The 17271-nt window shown below is 43.9% G+C and overlaps 1 protein-coding gene across 3 annotated transcripts in view; it reads left to right on the forward strand.

Annotated features, from left to right (window-relative positions):
* Nucleotides 1–3292: 3292 nt before the first annotated feature.
* The window catches only part of DCAF5 (DDB1 and CUL4 associated factor 5), a 104494-nt gene continuing 90515 nt past the window's right edge, over nucleotides 3293–17271 (forward strand). Inside the window, exon 1 of one of the 3 annotated variants that reach the window (XM_081110131.1) lies at nucleotides 3293–3547. In XM_081110131.1, the coding sequence (XP_080966257.1) occupies nucleotides 3334–3547 (214 nt within the window). In that variant the 5' untranslated portion in view covers nucleotides 3293–3333. The remainder of the gene's footprint in view (nucleotides 3548–17271) is intronic. The other 2 variants (XM_081110129.1, XM_081110130.1) reach the window with 2 other exon arrangements.

The raw sequence follows: 17271 nt of genomic DNA on the forward strand, positions 1-17271 counted from the left end.
TTCATTGGTTGCCTCCTGCATGCACCTCAAATATTAAACCTGTGACGCTTCGATCCGCAGGCTGACACTCTAACTACTGAGCAAAACCAGCCGGAGCAAAAGTTGAAAATATTTTTAAGCGAAAAATTTCTGAGCATGTTAGTATCCATATGTAGCTCTTAATATATTAACATCTAGTAAATGTTTGAGAGTATTTGAATGTTTGAATATTTTCTTAGTTTTTTTTTAAACAAACAATTTCTAATGTTTGAACTTTTCCTTAGCATTCAGTCAATTTTTAAAGATTCTTTATGCTTTTACCAGTGATATCAGGGCCAAGCAAAATAGAAGTCAAAGAGCAGATGAATTCTGGGAACTCTACATTTGATCAGTATTCAATCCTTGGTGGAGCGATTAAGTAAGGGTTAAGTAATTTCAGTATCTTGATTTTTCCATGATGAATTTATAAAACAGTGTTTCAGGGCTTCCTGAGTATGAATGTTAATATACAGGAGTTTCTTGGCCTCAGTAAGAAAAATAGGAATTTTTCACTTTTCTCTCTCTTCCTCCACACATTCTACACACTGGAAAGATTACTCACGTGTCCAATTCCACTTGCTAAGTACACTGCCCTTTTCACTATAAATGTCTTTATCAGAAAGGCCATCCTCATGTGGTCACTGAAGTTGATGAAATGTTCGTGTTATATAGTTATGTACAATATTATTAGTTTGCAATAAATGACCCAAGGGAGTATGTTAAATTCTTAATAAAAGCAAATAGATACTATGGGACTTGATCTTCTTAAGTTGGGTTATGTTATAGGTAGGGTTGCCAGATTTAGCAAATAGTAATTATTGAAGTAATCATTCACTGTTCATTTGAGATTCAAATTGAATTGGGCAGCCTGTGTTTTATCTGGCAACCTAATTATGGGAATAAGGAGAGAGCGGTTTTATGTACTATCCTTACAGAGAGTGGTCCAGAGTAGCTGTAGGATATAGACAGACTGAGTTGTCTACATATCTGTCCTCGCTGGTCAGTGAAAGTTAAGGAAGTTTCCAGCAAAATCCTGGAATTGGGCTGGCATCCGACCAGGTCCTGGTCTATTTTTAGGCTGCGGTAAATGGGGCAGTTATTCCAGAGACTGGGGAAAATCAAGTCTCATTTAAAGCTGGGGAGAAGAGATAAGTGCTGAAAAAGGGGAGAGGAGTGTGTGTCTTCAATATTGCCACAATGAAGGCCACTTCAACCACACCATTACCATGCCCATAACCCTCACCCCAGGCAAATAAGATAGGTATAAATGATGCTCTAATAATTGAAAGGAGCTGGAGGACTCCATTTTTTAATGTGTAGAGTAAGTATGCCAAGCAAAGAAACAGTGAAATGGAAAATTGGCCTTGAAATTGTCTGCACTGGAATGAAGACACCTCAAACTCAACACACCCATACCTGAGTCATTACCTTCCTCTCCAAATTCCTCCCCACTCCCTAAGTGCTGGCATGTGTTGGCTCTGGACATACACCCATGAGCAGAACAGACATGGTCCATTCCTGCTCTCAGAAAGCTTATAGCTGATAGCAGAGTGGAGGACACTACGATATAATCACAAAATAAATGATTAATTATACATTACGATATTGCTATTTAATCACGCTGGTATAGTGATTTTTATGAGGCTATTATATTAAACACTGATGAAGCATCCTGAGAATAAAATAAGCTTTTTTAAAGCACTATACATTTTCCTATTTAGGGAAATAATATCCCATTTAAACCATAATTTCTGGGATTTGGTGAATTGCTGTTAACTTCAGCATTTTTGGTGATAATGTTGACTTTTAAACATTTACTTGCATATTTGTCATTAGTTTATCAGTCATCTTGTTGTCATTGTACAAAAAAGTAGAAGTAGGTGATTTTTCTTGATGGGTGAATGTTGTCCATGTTCAGCCCATCTTTTATGGCAGCATACTAAACTGACTACCATATGCCTTTCTCTAGCACAGAGGATGTAATTTCTGTGAAATTCAAAGGGCAGAACTGACACCTGCCTATTCTAGCAGCGTACTGCCATTTACTGACAGAGGATAGCTCCTTGGAAAAGTACTACAACACACTGAAAAGGGGGCTTTTCACTGGATCTGGTAGAATTCCAAAGCACTTAACCTCCCTGGGGTCAAGGCCAAGGCCCCCAGCCTGCTCAAGTGCAGCTCCTTCAGGCCTGGAACCAGCTGCTGGCTGACAGCTGTGCAGCCCCAGACGCCCACACTTGAGACCTTGAGGAGGAGCTCACCGCACCCAATGAAACAACATACATATATCCCTATTTTCGAATAATGCTTCTTGTGTCTTGCAAACGCACTTGGAACTAATGGACACGAGTCCTCTCTGCATCTCAGAGCTTTCTCAAGTCGGTTTTGGCAATTGTCTTTTCACTTCTTTAGGCATCCTCCTCCCACCCTCTTTCCCCCCAGATACCGCTCCGTTATCTACCAGACGGTACAAGTTTAGCCTTTTACCGAATCGCCGGAGGGGAAATCATAGCACCGAACGGGGAGGGGGACGGTGTTAAACATGTATCTGGAGGGGTAAGAACGGGTGCACCCACAAAACCCCTAAGCAACCTTACCCCGCGAGTCCTGGCTCCCTTCCCTTGGACAGGGCTCGGGCGACCCCGGGCTGAGACGAGAGGAGGGAAGACGCCTGGCCGCAGCCCCTGCCCGCGGCCCGCCCTCATCTCTCTGCGCCCTCGGGCTGCATGTTCCCCACCTGGAAAAGGAGAGCGGGGCGGGGGGCCGAGCGGGTCCCGGCGCGGGGCCTCCGGGAGGCGATGGTCGGGGAGCCGCGCGGGTAGGAAGGCGAGCCCGCAGCCCCGCGGCCACGGGGATTGTTACGCGCCCCCAACTTAACAGAGTGCGGCGCGCAGGGCGGGCAGCGCGGCCCCCGCCCGGCGTCCCCCGGGGCCCCGCGCGCGCGAGGTGGAGCCGCGGCCGCGAGAGCCGAGCCGCCGCCCGCGTTCTTCCGGCCGCAGCCCGCGGCGGGGGAGGGGCGCCGCCGCCCGCGTTCTCCCGGCGCCCGCGGCCCGCCGCGGCGCGGCCCCAGCTGGGCATCAGCTGCTGGAGGAGGAGGAGGAGGAGGGGAGGGAGGGGGCGGGGCTTGGCGGGGAGGAGGGCGGGCGCCGCCAGGAAGCCGCGGACGCCGCCGGGAGCCTGCACACCGCGCTCGGGCTGCCATGGCGGGTTAAAGCGCCGCCCGGAGCGCAGCGCGGGGGGGAGGGCCGGGCGGGAGCGGCGGCCGCGCGGGGGCCCGGGGAGGGGCGCGGCGCGAGCGGCGGCGGCGGTTCCAGGATGAAGAGGAGAACTGGCCTGGGGGGCAGCATGAGGTCAGTGGTGGGCTTCTTGTCCCAGCGGGGCTTGCATGGGGACCCCCTGCTCACTCAGGACTTTCAGAGGAGACGCCTGCGGGGCTGCCGGAACCTCTACAAGAAGGACCTCCTCGGCCACTTCGGCTGTGTCAATGCCATTGAATTCTCCAACAATGGAGGCCAGTGGCTGGTCTCAGGTAAATCAACCCCCTTCCCCGCCCCGCGGCCCCTTCCCGTCCCCCCACCCCCGGCGCTCGCCCTCCTCCTGCCCTGCGTCCCCACCTCCTCCCTCCTCACCCCCTCCTGCGGTGGGAAGGCTCGGTGTCAGATGGAAACCGCGGCCGGGGGAGGGCGGGCGGGAGGGCGGGGGGGAGAGGATGTCTTCTATAAAAAGGACCCAAAATGGTTGACAGGTCCTGAATTCTCTTTCTCCCGAGTGTAAAGTGATCGCTCCTGCTGGCCGCCCCGCGAGTGCGGGCCGGGAGGGGCGAGGGGCCCTCCTGGTAAAGTTGGGTGGGAAACTCTTCCTCGCGCCCTTCCAAGGGGGTGGGGGCATTTGGGGGGCCGGAGGGGGGGGAGGCCGGGGCGCCCGAGCCCCCGCGGCGACCGGGGCCAGGGCCGGGGGGACGGGGCCGCCGCCGGAAGGGTCGGGCCGGGGGCGCCGGGGGAGGTGGCGGGCGGTTCGCTGCGGGCCGCCCCCTCGCGCGCTCGGGGCCCGGCTCCATCTCCTTCCGAAAGGTGTGCGGGGCGGTTTCGGGGGTGTCGCGGGCTCTGCGGGCGGAGAGCCGGCCCGAACTTGGATGCGCAACTTGGGAGGCGGCGGGCGGCGAGTGGGACCCCGGAGACGGGCTGGCGGGGAGCCCCGCGCCGCGTCCCCTCCCGCGGCTGCCGCTGCCGGTGGGCTCCCCGCCCCTGGCCTGCCTCCGGGCTGGGCTGGGCTGGCCGCCCCCCCTCCCCGGGCTCTGCCGCTGGTGTGGGGAGAGTGGCGAAATCGAGGCCGGGGCTCCGGCCCGGCGGGTAGGCCTCGCTCCCGGGGCGCCTAGCGACAGGCCGCTGAATCGATAGCCTATCGCTCCCGGGAGGCGAGGGGCGACGGCTGCCCGGGGGAGGGGCGCCTGTGCTCCAGGGGGCGCTCGCCGCCGCCCGCCGCCCTCCTCCCAGGGGTCGCGACCGGAGGCTGGCGAGTGGGGATGGGGTGCCCAGGGGGCGGCTCCCCGAAACCCGGCTCAGGGGAGGAGGGGAGCGGTCTGGCGTCCCCGCTCGCCTTCTGCCTCCGCGTCCCTGTTCCTACATTGAGAGGCACGGGGGCCGCAGGCCGGCTGGACGTGGCGCTTCGCCTCCCCCAGGCCGGTCCGGAGTGATTTTCTGATTTGCGTCAGTGGGCAACTGGCCAGCGGCGCCCGGGATGAGGGCACAGCGTGGGCCTGTCTTCACGATGAGCAGGCGAAGTGACGCGGGGCGTGCAGTCCAGTGTGGGGGAGCAGAGATAAGCCCTGTGATCACTTCACGATGAACCTTCTGGGGTTTCTCTAGAGCTGACTTGACTTTTCCACCCCAGATCGTTGTCTCATTGACCAGGCAGATGTTGGCCCTAGATCACCCCCGGGAGAAACCGGATAGTCTACTTCAAGGCATACCCGAAAAAAAGCCTTCTCCCCCCCCCCCCCCCCAGGGCCCCAAATCCCAAAGGCAGAATGGGAGAGGCCTCTTTAAAACCTGCCCGTTTCCCCCTAAGGCTTCCTCTGTAGTTCTGTCACCTTTCCAGACGGATGTGTTCCAACACAGGTGTCCCAGACACAGGGAGACTCGCCGTAGGGCACATGCAAAATCAGCCAGGGAGTGCAACAACAATCAGTGTCTCCTCCCTCTCTTCCCCTCCCTCCCTCTTTAAAATCAATAAATGTTAAAAAGACATAACAGATTTATTAAGACGTCATTCACATGCCATACAGTTCACCCATTTAAAGTTAACACTTTTTAAAAAGCACTAAAAAGTTGCCTCCGTTCTCTACCAGTTATAGTTACCCTTGTTGAGGACCTTCCTCTACGCCTTAAATGAACTCCATTTTCTCTAGTCTTGGCCAGTTCATTTCCTTTATCTTGATTTTAGTCCTTTGGTTCCAGGCCAGTGGTTCTCAACCTGTGGGTCGAACGACCCTTTCACAGGGGTCGCCTAAGACCATCGGAAAAACACATATAATTACATATTGCTTTTGTGATTAATCACTATGCTTTAATTATGTTCAATTTGTAACAATGAAAATACATCCTGCATATCAGATATTTACATTACGATTCATAACAGTAGCAAAATTACAGTGATGAAGTAGCAACGAAAATAATTTTATGGTTGGGGGTCACCACAACATGAGGAACTGTATTAAAGGGTCGCGGCATTAGGAAGGTTGAGAACCACTGTTAGGCACTGGTTTCTCGCTTTTCAAGGTCTGAGCTGTCTTTGCCCCTAGCTGTCTTTGCCCCTAAGCCTCATACTTCCTTTAGCCCAGTTCTTCCTGTTTCCTTTTTATCTACTCCTGCCCTGTTTTTAGTCCTTCCGGCTGGCTTTTCCACCCACTCCTCCAGTTTAGCTCAGATAGACTTTAGCTTTTCTTACTTGTCCCCAGAACATAGAATTTTCCTTAAAAGCCTGTTAAGCTATTCAGCTTCATTATGAGTACAACTTATGCTAACAGAATGTTCCTCCTGTTTGCTTCAGATAAGGAAGCCGCCTTTGGGAATCATAAATACAGCTTAACTTGTTAAAGCTACTTAAATTTTGTTCTGGGGAGTCTGTCAGGAATCTTTCCATGTTTAAAACTATTTATAGTGTCATGTTTACATTTTATCTATCACTGTCCTTTAGCAGTGTAGTACCTGAGGGGAGGGGCACAGTATTTTGAGGTTAATGCTGTTGATCCCTAATGCTTCAGGATAAGGTGGGTGGGAGGCCAGACTCTAGGATGGTAATGAGATTCTTTTTAATGCATTTTGTACTTATATCGTGTCTGGATTGGTTAAAGTCCTCAGAAAGTGATGATTAAAATGATTGTTCAGAGTTTGTTCATTGTTCTCATTTCCTCAGTGTTTAGGCAGGCTCACAATTCTTGTAACTGACATAACTAATTTATAGAATTAAATTAGACCTAGGACAAAGTAATATTTGCATGATTCCTGTGGCTTTATAAAATGCTATTTGTTAAGGATATGTCATTGCTTTTTGTTCTAACAGTTAGCTCTCCTTCCAGGGTACAGTGAAACCAGTAGATATTAAGAGTAAACTGGCCGAAACCGGTTTGGCTCAGTGGATAGAGCGTCGGCCTGCGGACTGAAAGGTCCCAGGTTCGATTCCGGTCAAGGGCATGTGCCTTGGTTGCGGGCACATCCCCAGTGGGGGGTGTGCAGGAGGCGGCTGATCGATGTTTCTCTCTCATCAATGTTTCTGACTCTCTATCTCTCTCCCTTCCTCTCTGTAAAAAAATCAATAAAAAAAAAAAAAGAGTAAACTGGAGAAATCAGGAAGGAGAAAAGGCACTCTGCTGGGAAGAGAGTGTGACAGCAACAATTGGCAGAGTACTTTTTTTTCTTTCTTACATTTTATTTTATTTTATTTTTTAAAATATATTTTATTGATTTTTTACAGAGAGGAAGGGAGAGAGATAGAGAGTTAGAAACATCGATGAGAGAGAAACATCGATCAGCTGCCTCCTGCACATCTCCTACTGGGGACATGCCCGCAACCCAGGTACATGCCCTTGACCGGAATCGAACCTGGGACCTTTCAGTCCGCAGGCCGACGCTCTATCCACTGAGCCAAACCGGTTTCGGCTCTTTCTGACATTTTAAAACATTAAAATATTTTAACCTAAAATATTTTTTATTGTTGATCAGAAAAAGGTATTACTGTGATTTTGTGTAAGGCAGTGTAGCTACTAGCATAGTGACATGGTTAAAATCACTGCTTCGTCACTTAATGTGTGACCTTAAGTTGTTGAGCCCCTGTGTCTGTTTCCTGATCTATGCAATGGGAACACCAGCACCTACCTGAAGGGCTGTTGTAGGAACCACATTAGGCAAAGCTTAGGTTGGGAGCTAAACAAGTACCAGCCTCTCAGAGAAAATTCCGAGTTTGTTTTCTCTCCCCTTCGTTCTTGTGGTGTCATTATTAGCTGATACTTGTTTTTACAATATTGATAATGAACTTGTGCAAATGGGGCAGGCAGGATAGTTTGTGACCTTTTGATGTGGAATGAGGAGGCACAATGTGGTGTGGAGGGAGCCTGGAATTTGGTGCCATATGACAGGAGTTGGAGGCTCTACCAGTCACAAATGGTAAGAAGGCAAGTCCCTCGTTCAACATCTGTACAAAGGGGTTCGTAAATTGCACTACCTAACAGGGCAGTAGTATTCAATGAAATGTTATATGTGAAGGTACTTTGTAAACTGCGTGGGTTTGAGTGAACATTACTATTTATAAGGACCAGTTTATACTTGATGCTTGCAGTCTCAGAATATTTATGTGTTAATTTTTTGAGGGTCAAAGAAAAATGTATGTTTAAGTCCTGCTTATGAAAGATCAAGGATATTGTACACATATTTAAGGATATCCTAAATTTACCTTTTAAGTCTTTGGTTTCATCTAGTACTTTACATTGCCTTCATTGCCTCCCTTTATGCTTCTCCTTTTCTCTAGAGTGGAGTTCTTTATGTGTTTGCTCAAAGTATCTTTTTTCTCTGGGAAGAAGATGAATACTTTGGGATCTGATTGGGAGACCAATCAGGATGTAGCTCTGTATATCTGAGTTGGATTGTAACTCTGCCTTCTATTTATAACCGGGATAACTAATTTATTTCTATTTCACATGGGCCTCTGACTTTAGTGATCATTTTAAGTGTCCACAGTTTATATAGAGAGATTAAGAGCATGAATCCTGGAGTCAGGCAAAGGGGAGGGTGGGCGGGATTGAGGGGAGATAGTGGTGAATATGAGCGCAACTACTTGCTAACTGGGTCACCTTTGACTAGTCATTTATCCTGTTTCCTCATCCATATAATAAGTTGTGGTGAGGATTGAATGAAATAACATTTGTAAAGTTCTTCCTTAGCACAAGGGTTTAGCCCAGGGGTGGGCAAACTTTTTGACTCTTCAATAGTTTTATTCATTTCAAACGGGCCGCATCCAGCCCGCCGGCCGTAGCCCCTGCTGTTGCTCTAGTTGCTACTGCAACTGTTAAAATTTTTGTTTAACTTGAAGCTCACAAAAAGCTTTTAAGAGATTGACACCAGTAACACCTAACATTTATGGCAGAGTACAAAGTGAAAAAATTGAGAAAGATCTTTTTTAAAAAAATAATTCTTTATTGTTGAAAGTATTACATATGTCTCCTTTTTCCCCCAGAGAAAGATCTTGTTAAGTGAACTATTAAAAATGCTTTGTGAATAAGCTTAACCCCAGTGTCATCAAAGCATATTTTAAGTATCAAATAATAGCTATGATAATAACTATATGCTTAATTTGAACCCATTAATTATCTTTTCCTGTAGCCCAGTCATTAGTTATATCACATTTTATAGAATCAATTAAAAATAAAATTTACCTAAAAGCATATTACCTATAGGTAAAGTGTTTGGCTTGAGCCAGTTACAGTTTGACTGATAAAACTCATGAGTTTAATTAAAATGAATTTATTGATCCAGTGGTGAATTTATCATGAGAAATATGGCTATTGGTAAGGCAGATTTCTGACTTTGAAAAGCTTTCAGAGTAGTTTGTTGACAAAGTGATTAGGGAATTAATTCTTGGATTTTCTTCTGGGCTTTTCTATTTACTGATAGTTCATTGTTTTGAAGGAGTTAAATTTTATTCTTTGTTCTATTTATTAGTTCAACAAGCAGTATAAGTGCATACTATTTATAAGACAGGAGCTATGAGAGGATCAGAGATGATGAATCGGGTAGAAATCATGCTCTCAAGAAGCTTGCATTTAGGAGCATTTACTTCTCATTTGTAACAGTGCATAACTCTTTAATTTTCCCCCTCTAATTTATGATACTTTAATAGATATCTGTTTTTTTGGTACTTAGCATAGTAAAAATCCTCTTGCCTATGAGCTTCAATGGAAAAGAAAATAAGGCTCATAGAGATGGCCTTGGAGGACAGTCCTATGATAAATTATATAGATCATGTGATAAGGATAAGGTAACATGGATATTTATAGAGACACATTATTTTTCCCACTTGTTTTTCAGTCAGCTAAGTGATATCTGTCAAAGATTGTCAAATTTACAATTATGCCCTGGTTTGTCACCTCTGCTTTAAAATAACCTAGTGAGGCTTAATCGATGACCACCAGTCTCATTAGACATTATTAGCACATCAAAAAGTTGTCTTTGTGTTCCTATTGTTCAAAGGACTTGACTTACACCGATGTGTTTTTGTTGTTTCTGTTAATCTTCGAGAGGATATTTTTCCCATTGATTTAGAGAGAGTGATAGGGAGGGGGAGAAACAGAGAGAAACATCGATGTGAGAGAGACACATTGATTGGTTGCCTCCTGCATGTGTCCCAGATTGAGCCTGCACTAACATATGTGCCCGTGACTGGACTTGAACCCAAGACCCTTCAGCCCACAGGCCCACGCTAAACACTGACCAAACCAGGTAGGGCCACCGATGTGGTTGTTTATTAAGAGTTCCTAAGAGTGGCAGCTCTTATTTTCCGTATTGAAAGAGGTGTCAGCCCGGTGCAAGTTTGTGCTTATTCACTGATAATTGATGGATTTGGTTGTCGGGTACAGCTGGAATGATTCAGATCAGGGAAACTTTATTGACCAGTAAAATTTGAGACACAAATGGATACTGCTTTCTGAATGCTGAGTTACAAAATGGATGCATTTCTTTTTTAAAAATTTTTTTTATTTTTTTTTTTCCCATCACCATTTATCCCCCCCATACCCTCCTCCACCTCCCCTCAATGTCCCCCACACAGTCATCACACTATTGTCCATGTCCATGCGTTTTCTTTTTTTTTGCATTTATTTTCTCACGCATTGCTAAAAAAATGTGATTTTAATCCTTTTTTCTTTTTTCATAGTTTCAAGAAAGAAGTAGCTTTTCTTATTGTTTTAGTTTGAATTTATACCCTAGTATATTCAAGGGTAGAACTAAAAGCCTTTTGAGTTTAAAGGAACTAAAGCCCTAATTCAAATGGAGATTAAGAAGGAATCAATTCTGTTATTAATTTTTGGTGCCCTATATTATATTGTTTCTTATAATTAAAGAACTGAGTATTAATCTTTTAGGATTAACCCTTAGGTTATTGTGAGAATATGAAGTTATATTTCTTAATATACTTAATTCTGTCCTATAAAAAATTTTTATTTTAAACTATAAGGATTAGGTTATTATTTGCCAAAGTTTGGGTATGTAAGCAGATTTTTAGGTGATACTGAATTAATATTTAAATTTTAATGGTTAGTACATTTATTTTTATACCTATTAGAAAAGTTAGCATGTATAACATATTTTCAATGAATTTATTGCTTAAGGTATGATTAAATTTTTAAAAATCAATTTAAAGAAAAATAATGGTGTATTTGTTATTCAGATAAAGCAAAATTCAAAAGATGATCGAGATTGAAGCTTGGGAAATATTATATTAGGTAACCTTTTTTATATCTTCTTTCTTCCTCATTGAATCAGGGATGGAGTGATCTTCATTTTATAGAAGAAGAGTGGAGCAATAGAAAAATGCTTATCCAGAGCTGCCCAGTTAGTCAGTCTTTGGCAGTCAGGACTTCTCAGTAGGGCTCATTGCTCCCAGGAAGGGGCTGTTTCTAAGTTGCCTTTTTATATGTTTCTTCCTCTCCCCCCCCCCCCCCCGCCTTTTTTTTTTCTTATAGGGCAGGCCAGTTTTTCTGGATCTTTTTTAAAGAATTAAAAGTTGAATGCGCCCTCGTCAGTTTGGCTCAGTGGATTGAGTGTTGAGTGTGAGCCTTGTTTCTCACACCACATATGCCGTACCTACTAATACCATCCCAACATACCCACCACATGCCATCATGCATGTAGAGAAACGCATCAGTATGCCCCTGGAGGCATCTACACACGCCAATACAGACTGCACGTGTGCATAGGGGCCTGTCAAACATGCAGAGATGTGCCATCACATGCAGAATGTGCGGACTGAAGGGTCCCGGGTTCAGTTCCAGTCAAGGGCACATGCCCGGGTTGTGGTCTCCAACCCCAGTGTGGGGTGTGCAGGAGGCAACCGTTCAATGATTCTCTTTCATCATTGATGGTTCTATCTCTCTCTCCCTCTCTGAAATCAAGAAAAATATATTTTAAAAATAATAAAATTAAATTAAAAAAATAAAAGTTGAATGCTAGCAATTTCTGAGCACATGTATAATTCTAGTTGCTCCTCTTAGATGATAAATTGTATTTCTGTGTTTTGCTGTACATTTAACTTGGTCCACACAAGTATCTTCTGTTTATTTATTCATTAAAACTGTTTGATGTGAACTTATTATGTGTGCCTCTTTAATCGTAATAACTATAAGACTTATTTTTTTTAACATTTATTTAGCATGTAATGTGTATCAGGCCCTCTGTTAAACCACTTTATATGTCTTATTTGCCACTTTAAAAATAGCCAGTATTATCTGCAGTCTAGAAAGACAAAGGAATTTGAAGGGTTTGTATTAATTGTCGTAACTAAGTGCTGAAGAATCAAGGAAGGACCTTAATAAAGGACTGCTGAGGGTTCTATAATACAGAGAACAGGTAGAGCATTAGTGGAAAAAATAGATACTACAACACATTGTTTCTGGTTAAAATGAAATGAAATATAATTCTAGGGATAAAAAAATATTTTTATTACCTTGGTCTTTGTAGAAAATTTCGTTCCAATAGGTGCTTCCCAAATTTTTGTTCTTTTCAGCTTTAATACTTACTAGGCACCACTGCCAACATAACAATAGCTTCCTAAAACTTCACTCTCATTTTCTCACATCCCCTGCTGACCCCTCAAAAATCTACAGTGCTCCCCAGTGTCTATCAGTTGAGACATTACTGTTTATAAAATAAATGTTTACCAATAAAAATAGCTAATATTTGATCATGTTATTTATCAAATATTATTTGGGGGCGTTTCATATGTCAGGCATATTTACATACATGAGTACATCTAAATACTTAATAGAATCTTTCCTAAGGTAGGGATAGTACTATTTTTCTTTCCTTTTTTGAGATAAAAATTTTTTTTAAAAAAATTGATTTCAAAGAGGAAGAGAGAGGGAGAGATAGAAACAACAGTGATGAGAAAGAATCATTAATTGGCTGCCTCCTGCCTGCTCCCTACTGGAGATTGAGCCCACAACCTGAGCGTGTGCCCTGACTGGGAATCGAACCATGATCTCCTGGTTCATAGGTTGATGCTTAACCACTGAGCCACACCAGCTGAGCAGTCCTATTTTTTTTATTTTACATCTGAGGAAACTGAGGCTTAGAGAAGTTAAGTAACTTTGAAAATGTCTATAATTCGTGGTGGAACTGGATTTCCAGCCTGGGTCTGCATGAGCTCCAAGACATGCTGCTATCTGCTCTGAAATTTGTAGAATGTTATGTACATTTTAAAAGGATTGATTCCCCCCCTGCATTCTCATCTCTTGGTGCTGTAACTCTGATACTTTACTAGCTGCTTTTTAAAAATCCCTTCATGAGGGAGTAGATCAGTGACCTTGGAGCCAGTCAGCACTGTTCTGGTCACAGCTACTATACTCACCCCTCAAGCAGGTTTCTCTTGGTGCTAGAAATCACTTCACCTGGGATTGGTCTTGGCAGTCATCTAAAGTCTCCTTTTTATATTTTGTGTATATCCACACTTGTGTACATAAACCATGTGACTAATTTCACACTGGGTTAACCTCACCTACTTTAGACTAAGAGTAAGTAAGGCTCTGGTTACCAAGTTGGTGGTGGTTCTACATTAGCCCAACTAAAATTACAAACAAATATATATGTATTTACTGAGCCGGTAGTTTGAGTTTGATATCTGCTGAAAGCATGCTGATTTGAGTACATTTGGCTGAATGTCAATCAACATAAATATGTATCTTTCCTCATAATTATACATGGGGAGGAAATATCTGTGCCTGAGGCACAGATGAATAATGTAGTTCAGAATAGAGTGCTTCTCAGAAGAAGGTTTAAATAGTGTCACATGGGATTGTTTGCCCAGAGAGTGCACTCACTTGGCAAGTCATTTGGAAGCACTTTTCCACAGATACAGTATCATAAAGAGCGATATAGCTCCTAGACCAGATGATAAGCCTGTTTACTCCTTAATGAACTGGAAGTATAGTGTTCTTGCAAGTAAAATTTACTTCTGGCATCAGCACCTTCATTATGTTTCTGTGAAAAAGAAGGCATTGCCCTGATCGGTTTGGCTCAGAGGATAGAGCTTCGGCCTGCGGACTGAAGGGTCCCAGGTTCGATCCCGGTCAAGGGCATGTACTTTGGTTGTGGGCACATCCCCAGTAGGAGGTGTGCAGGAGGCAGCTGATCGATGTTTCTCTCTCGTTGATGTTCTAACTCTCTATTGCTCTCTTTCTCCCTTCCTCTCTGTAAAAAATCAATAAAATATATTAAAAAAAATACATTTCCAAGGTTATTCACTGATGGGTGAACAAGAAGGGTTGCTCTTTAAGTTCAGCTCTTTTATTTTTATGAATTTATTTTTATTTTTTTATTGCTTAAAGTATTACAAAGGGTATTACATATGTGTCTTTTTTTTTTCCCCCCCTGCCCTTGACTATCCCCTGGCCTCCCCCACTCCCCAGTGTCCCATGTCCATTGGTTATGCATATATGCATGCATACAAGTCCTTCGGTTGATCTCTTATACCCCTCCCTCCTGCCCCCCAACTTTCCCCGGCCTTCTCGCTGCATTTTGACAATCTGTTCGAGGCAGCTCTGCCTCTGTATCTATTACTGTTCAAAAGTTTATAATGGTCTCTATTATCCATGAATGAGTGAGATCATGTGGTATTTTTCCTTCATTGACTGGCTTATTTCACTTAGCATAATGCTCTCCAGTTCCATCCATGCCGTTGCAAATGGTAGGAGTTCCTTCTTTTTTACAGCAGCATAGTATTCCATCGTGTAGATATACCACAGTTTTCTAATCCATTCATCTGATGGGCACTTAGGCTGTTTCCAGATCTTAGCTATGGTGAATTGTGCTGCTATGAACATGTGGGTGCATATATCCTTTCTGATTGGTGTTTCTGGTTTAAGTTCAGCTCTTTTTTAAAAAAAAAAATGTTTTAATTGATTTTGGAGAGAGGAAGGGAAAGGGGGAAAGAGGTAGAAACATTGATGAGACAGACATCAACATCGATTGTCTGCCTCCTGTATGCCCCATACTGGGGATTGAGCCCTCAACCTGGGCATGTGCCCTCACTGGGAATCGACTGGTGATCTGTTGGTGCATGGGTCGACACTCAACTACTAGGCCACACTGGCTGGGCTCACAACAATTTTTCTAAGTCAAGGGATTTAGGGAAAGACATGATAGTAGTATTTTGTCACTTTAGTTGTCTACTCTTCCCATGCCTTGATATTCATATTTTATTGCCACCGTCCTCATTCTTTGTACTTTGCAGTGTTGAATACCGAGATTCTATCATGTACCTCTCAGGATACAGAGTTGATATACATTGGAGATCATGTCTGTGTGCTTTGAGTGCCATTTTCCTATTGGGGCCAATTTTAATATGGAAGTAATATTCCAGGGCTGAGACATGTAGGAATCAACAAGAAAGTGGCATTGGAGGAGATTGACAGATTTAAAATAGATCCAAATTGCAGAGATGATGGTGGTGGAAAGGCAGTTTCCCATCCCACCACCCCTTTTATTTTAATCCTCATGGGAGGAGTAAGGATATCTTTTCCATTGATTTTTAGGGAGAGTGGAAGGGAGAGGGGAGAGAGAGAAACATCGACCTAAGAAAGACACATCGATTGGTTGCCTCCTGCTCACAGCTCGACCAGGCCCCAGATTTGAACCTATAACCCTTCTTCCCTTTTGCCTTTGCTGTGACCCCTGCTGGTTGATAAGGTGAGATAAGATTACTTTATATGTTCGATAAGGTAGCTTGCTCTATAGGTCCCCTGCCTGTCTTGCTGCCTGCTGGGATCCTTCATAATTAAGGTCCATATATCTTGGTTCACTTGGGACCATCGCAATTGTCCCACTACAATTAGTGCGCTTTTCATTCTTAAAAGATAAATAGTTTTTTAGAAAAGGTACTAGTTTGGATGATAAGGTGGTTTTGTTTTAATATTTGAGAGAGAGAGAGAGAGAGAGAGAGAGAGAGAGAGAGAGAGAAAGGAAGACAGACAAAAACATTGATTTGTTAATTCTGAGAGAGAGAGAGAGAGAGAGAGAGAAAGAGAAAGGGAGGAAGACAGACAGAAAAACATTGATTTGTTAATTCTGTGAGCCCTGACCAGGGATGGAACCTTGGTACTCAACCTTGGTATCATGAGTAAGTTATATGGCCACTTACTCATAATATCCCAGCTGTCTGGTACTCTGGTAAAACCAAAGCCCTAGTCTCTTAACTTTTCCCATTCACCATCGAATGCCTCTGGTGGAAAAGCCTCCAAGCCTCCATTCTCCCTATATTGCTGCCGTTTTTAGGTACTGGATTGAGCCTGAGAGGCATTATTTGTCCTCATCTTCTTATTAGAAAGCGAGTAAAACTATTAAGAAAATGTTAAATCCAGGCACACACTCCCTCTTGGGAGCATGCTGAGCCTTTTCCTCCCTCCTCTTTTTCCCCCAAGGCCCAATTCCTTTGCCTTTCTCCTAAACTCCAAGGGCCCTTATTTTGTTTATGTAACGTGTTTCCTAAGTCTATGAAGCCCAGCTGGCCAACTTTTGCTACCTCTGTAACTTTCTAAATAAACTTTTTCTTAGAATTTGAAAAGAAAAAAGAGAGAAGAAAAGGAAATGTTAACTCCAAAGACTTAAGTTATCACTTTTTTCCTGTATACCTACCTCCTCTTACAATTCTTCTGTTCACCGTGCATTCTTTTTTTTTCTTTTTTTTTTTAAGTCTTCCTGTGGTTGGCTGTTTTTCAGAGTTGATTTTGATGAAAGGTGTTTTGAGGAATGATTCTCCACTAAGCGGAATTTCTTTTCTGAGGTGCTTTTAACTAGAAGTGGATATGCTATTGATACTAAAACCAAGGCACAGTTTTGTGGGTTATCTATCCAGCACATTTGGAGTATAGATTGGCCCTGAGAAGGGTTTTCAGGAATTGTAGTTTTTCTGATAGATGGCCAGTTGGCTCTGGAATGTCTTTCATGTTGTGGAATGTCATCAATAAAGAAGTTACAGAAATCTGGGCTGGAGTCCTCATTTCCCCATTCTCACTTTGTGATCTTATGCTACTGATCTTCTGTCTCTATTGAATCATAGAATTTTATTGCTGGAACGGACTAATGATGAAGCCTTTAATTTTACATAAAAGGACACAAAGGAACAAAGAGGTAAAGTGATTTTTCCAGCATCTCACTACTAGTTAAGTAGTACAATCAGGATTAAAATGTGGGTCTTCTGACCTGGTCCCTCAGTAGGGAAAGTTATGAGGTCTAGTAAAGTGTGGCTTACTCTGCTAGTACATTTGATAATGAGGTTTCATTGTTCCTGAACATGGTTGCTTTGATTAAGTGGGTGGTGTTTCATTGTTTTACAGATGAGTAAGTAGAGATTTTCCAGGGTAGAGGCAGACTGTCACTCTGGCTGGGTCTCCAATTTTAATTCTCAGCCTGTCTATACTTCCTTACTTTGGAAAGTCTGTTTCCTTCCAAGAACATTACTCAGGAGGAGGGATTTTTTGCAAATCCAGATGCC

Source organism: Myotis nattereri (assembly GCF_964212035.1).
Source record: "Myotis nattereri genome assembly, chromosome: 1".
NCBI lineage: Eukaryota > Metazoa > Chordata > Mammalia > Chiroptera > Vespertilionidae > Myotis > Myotis nattereri.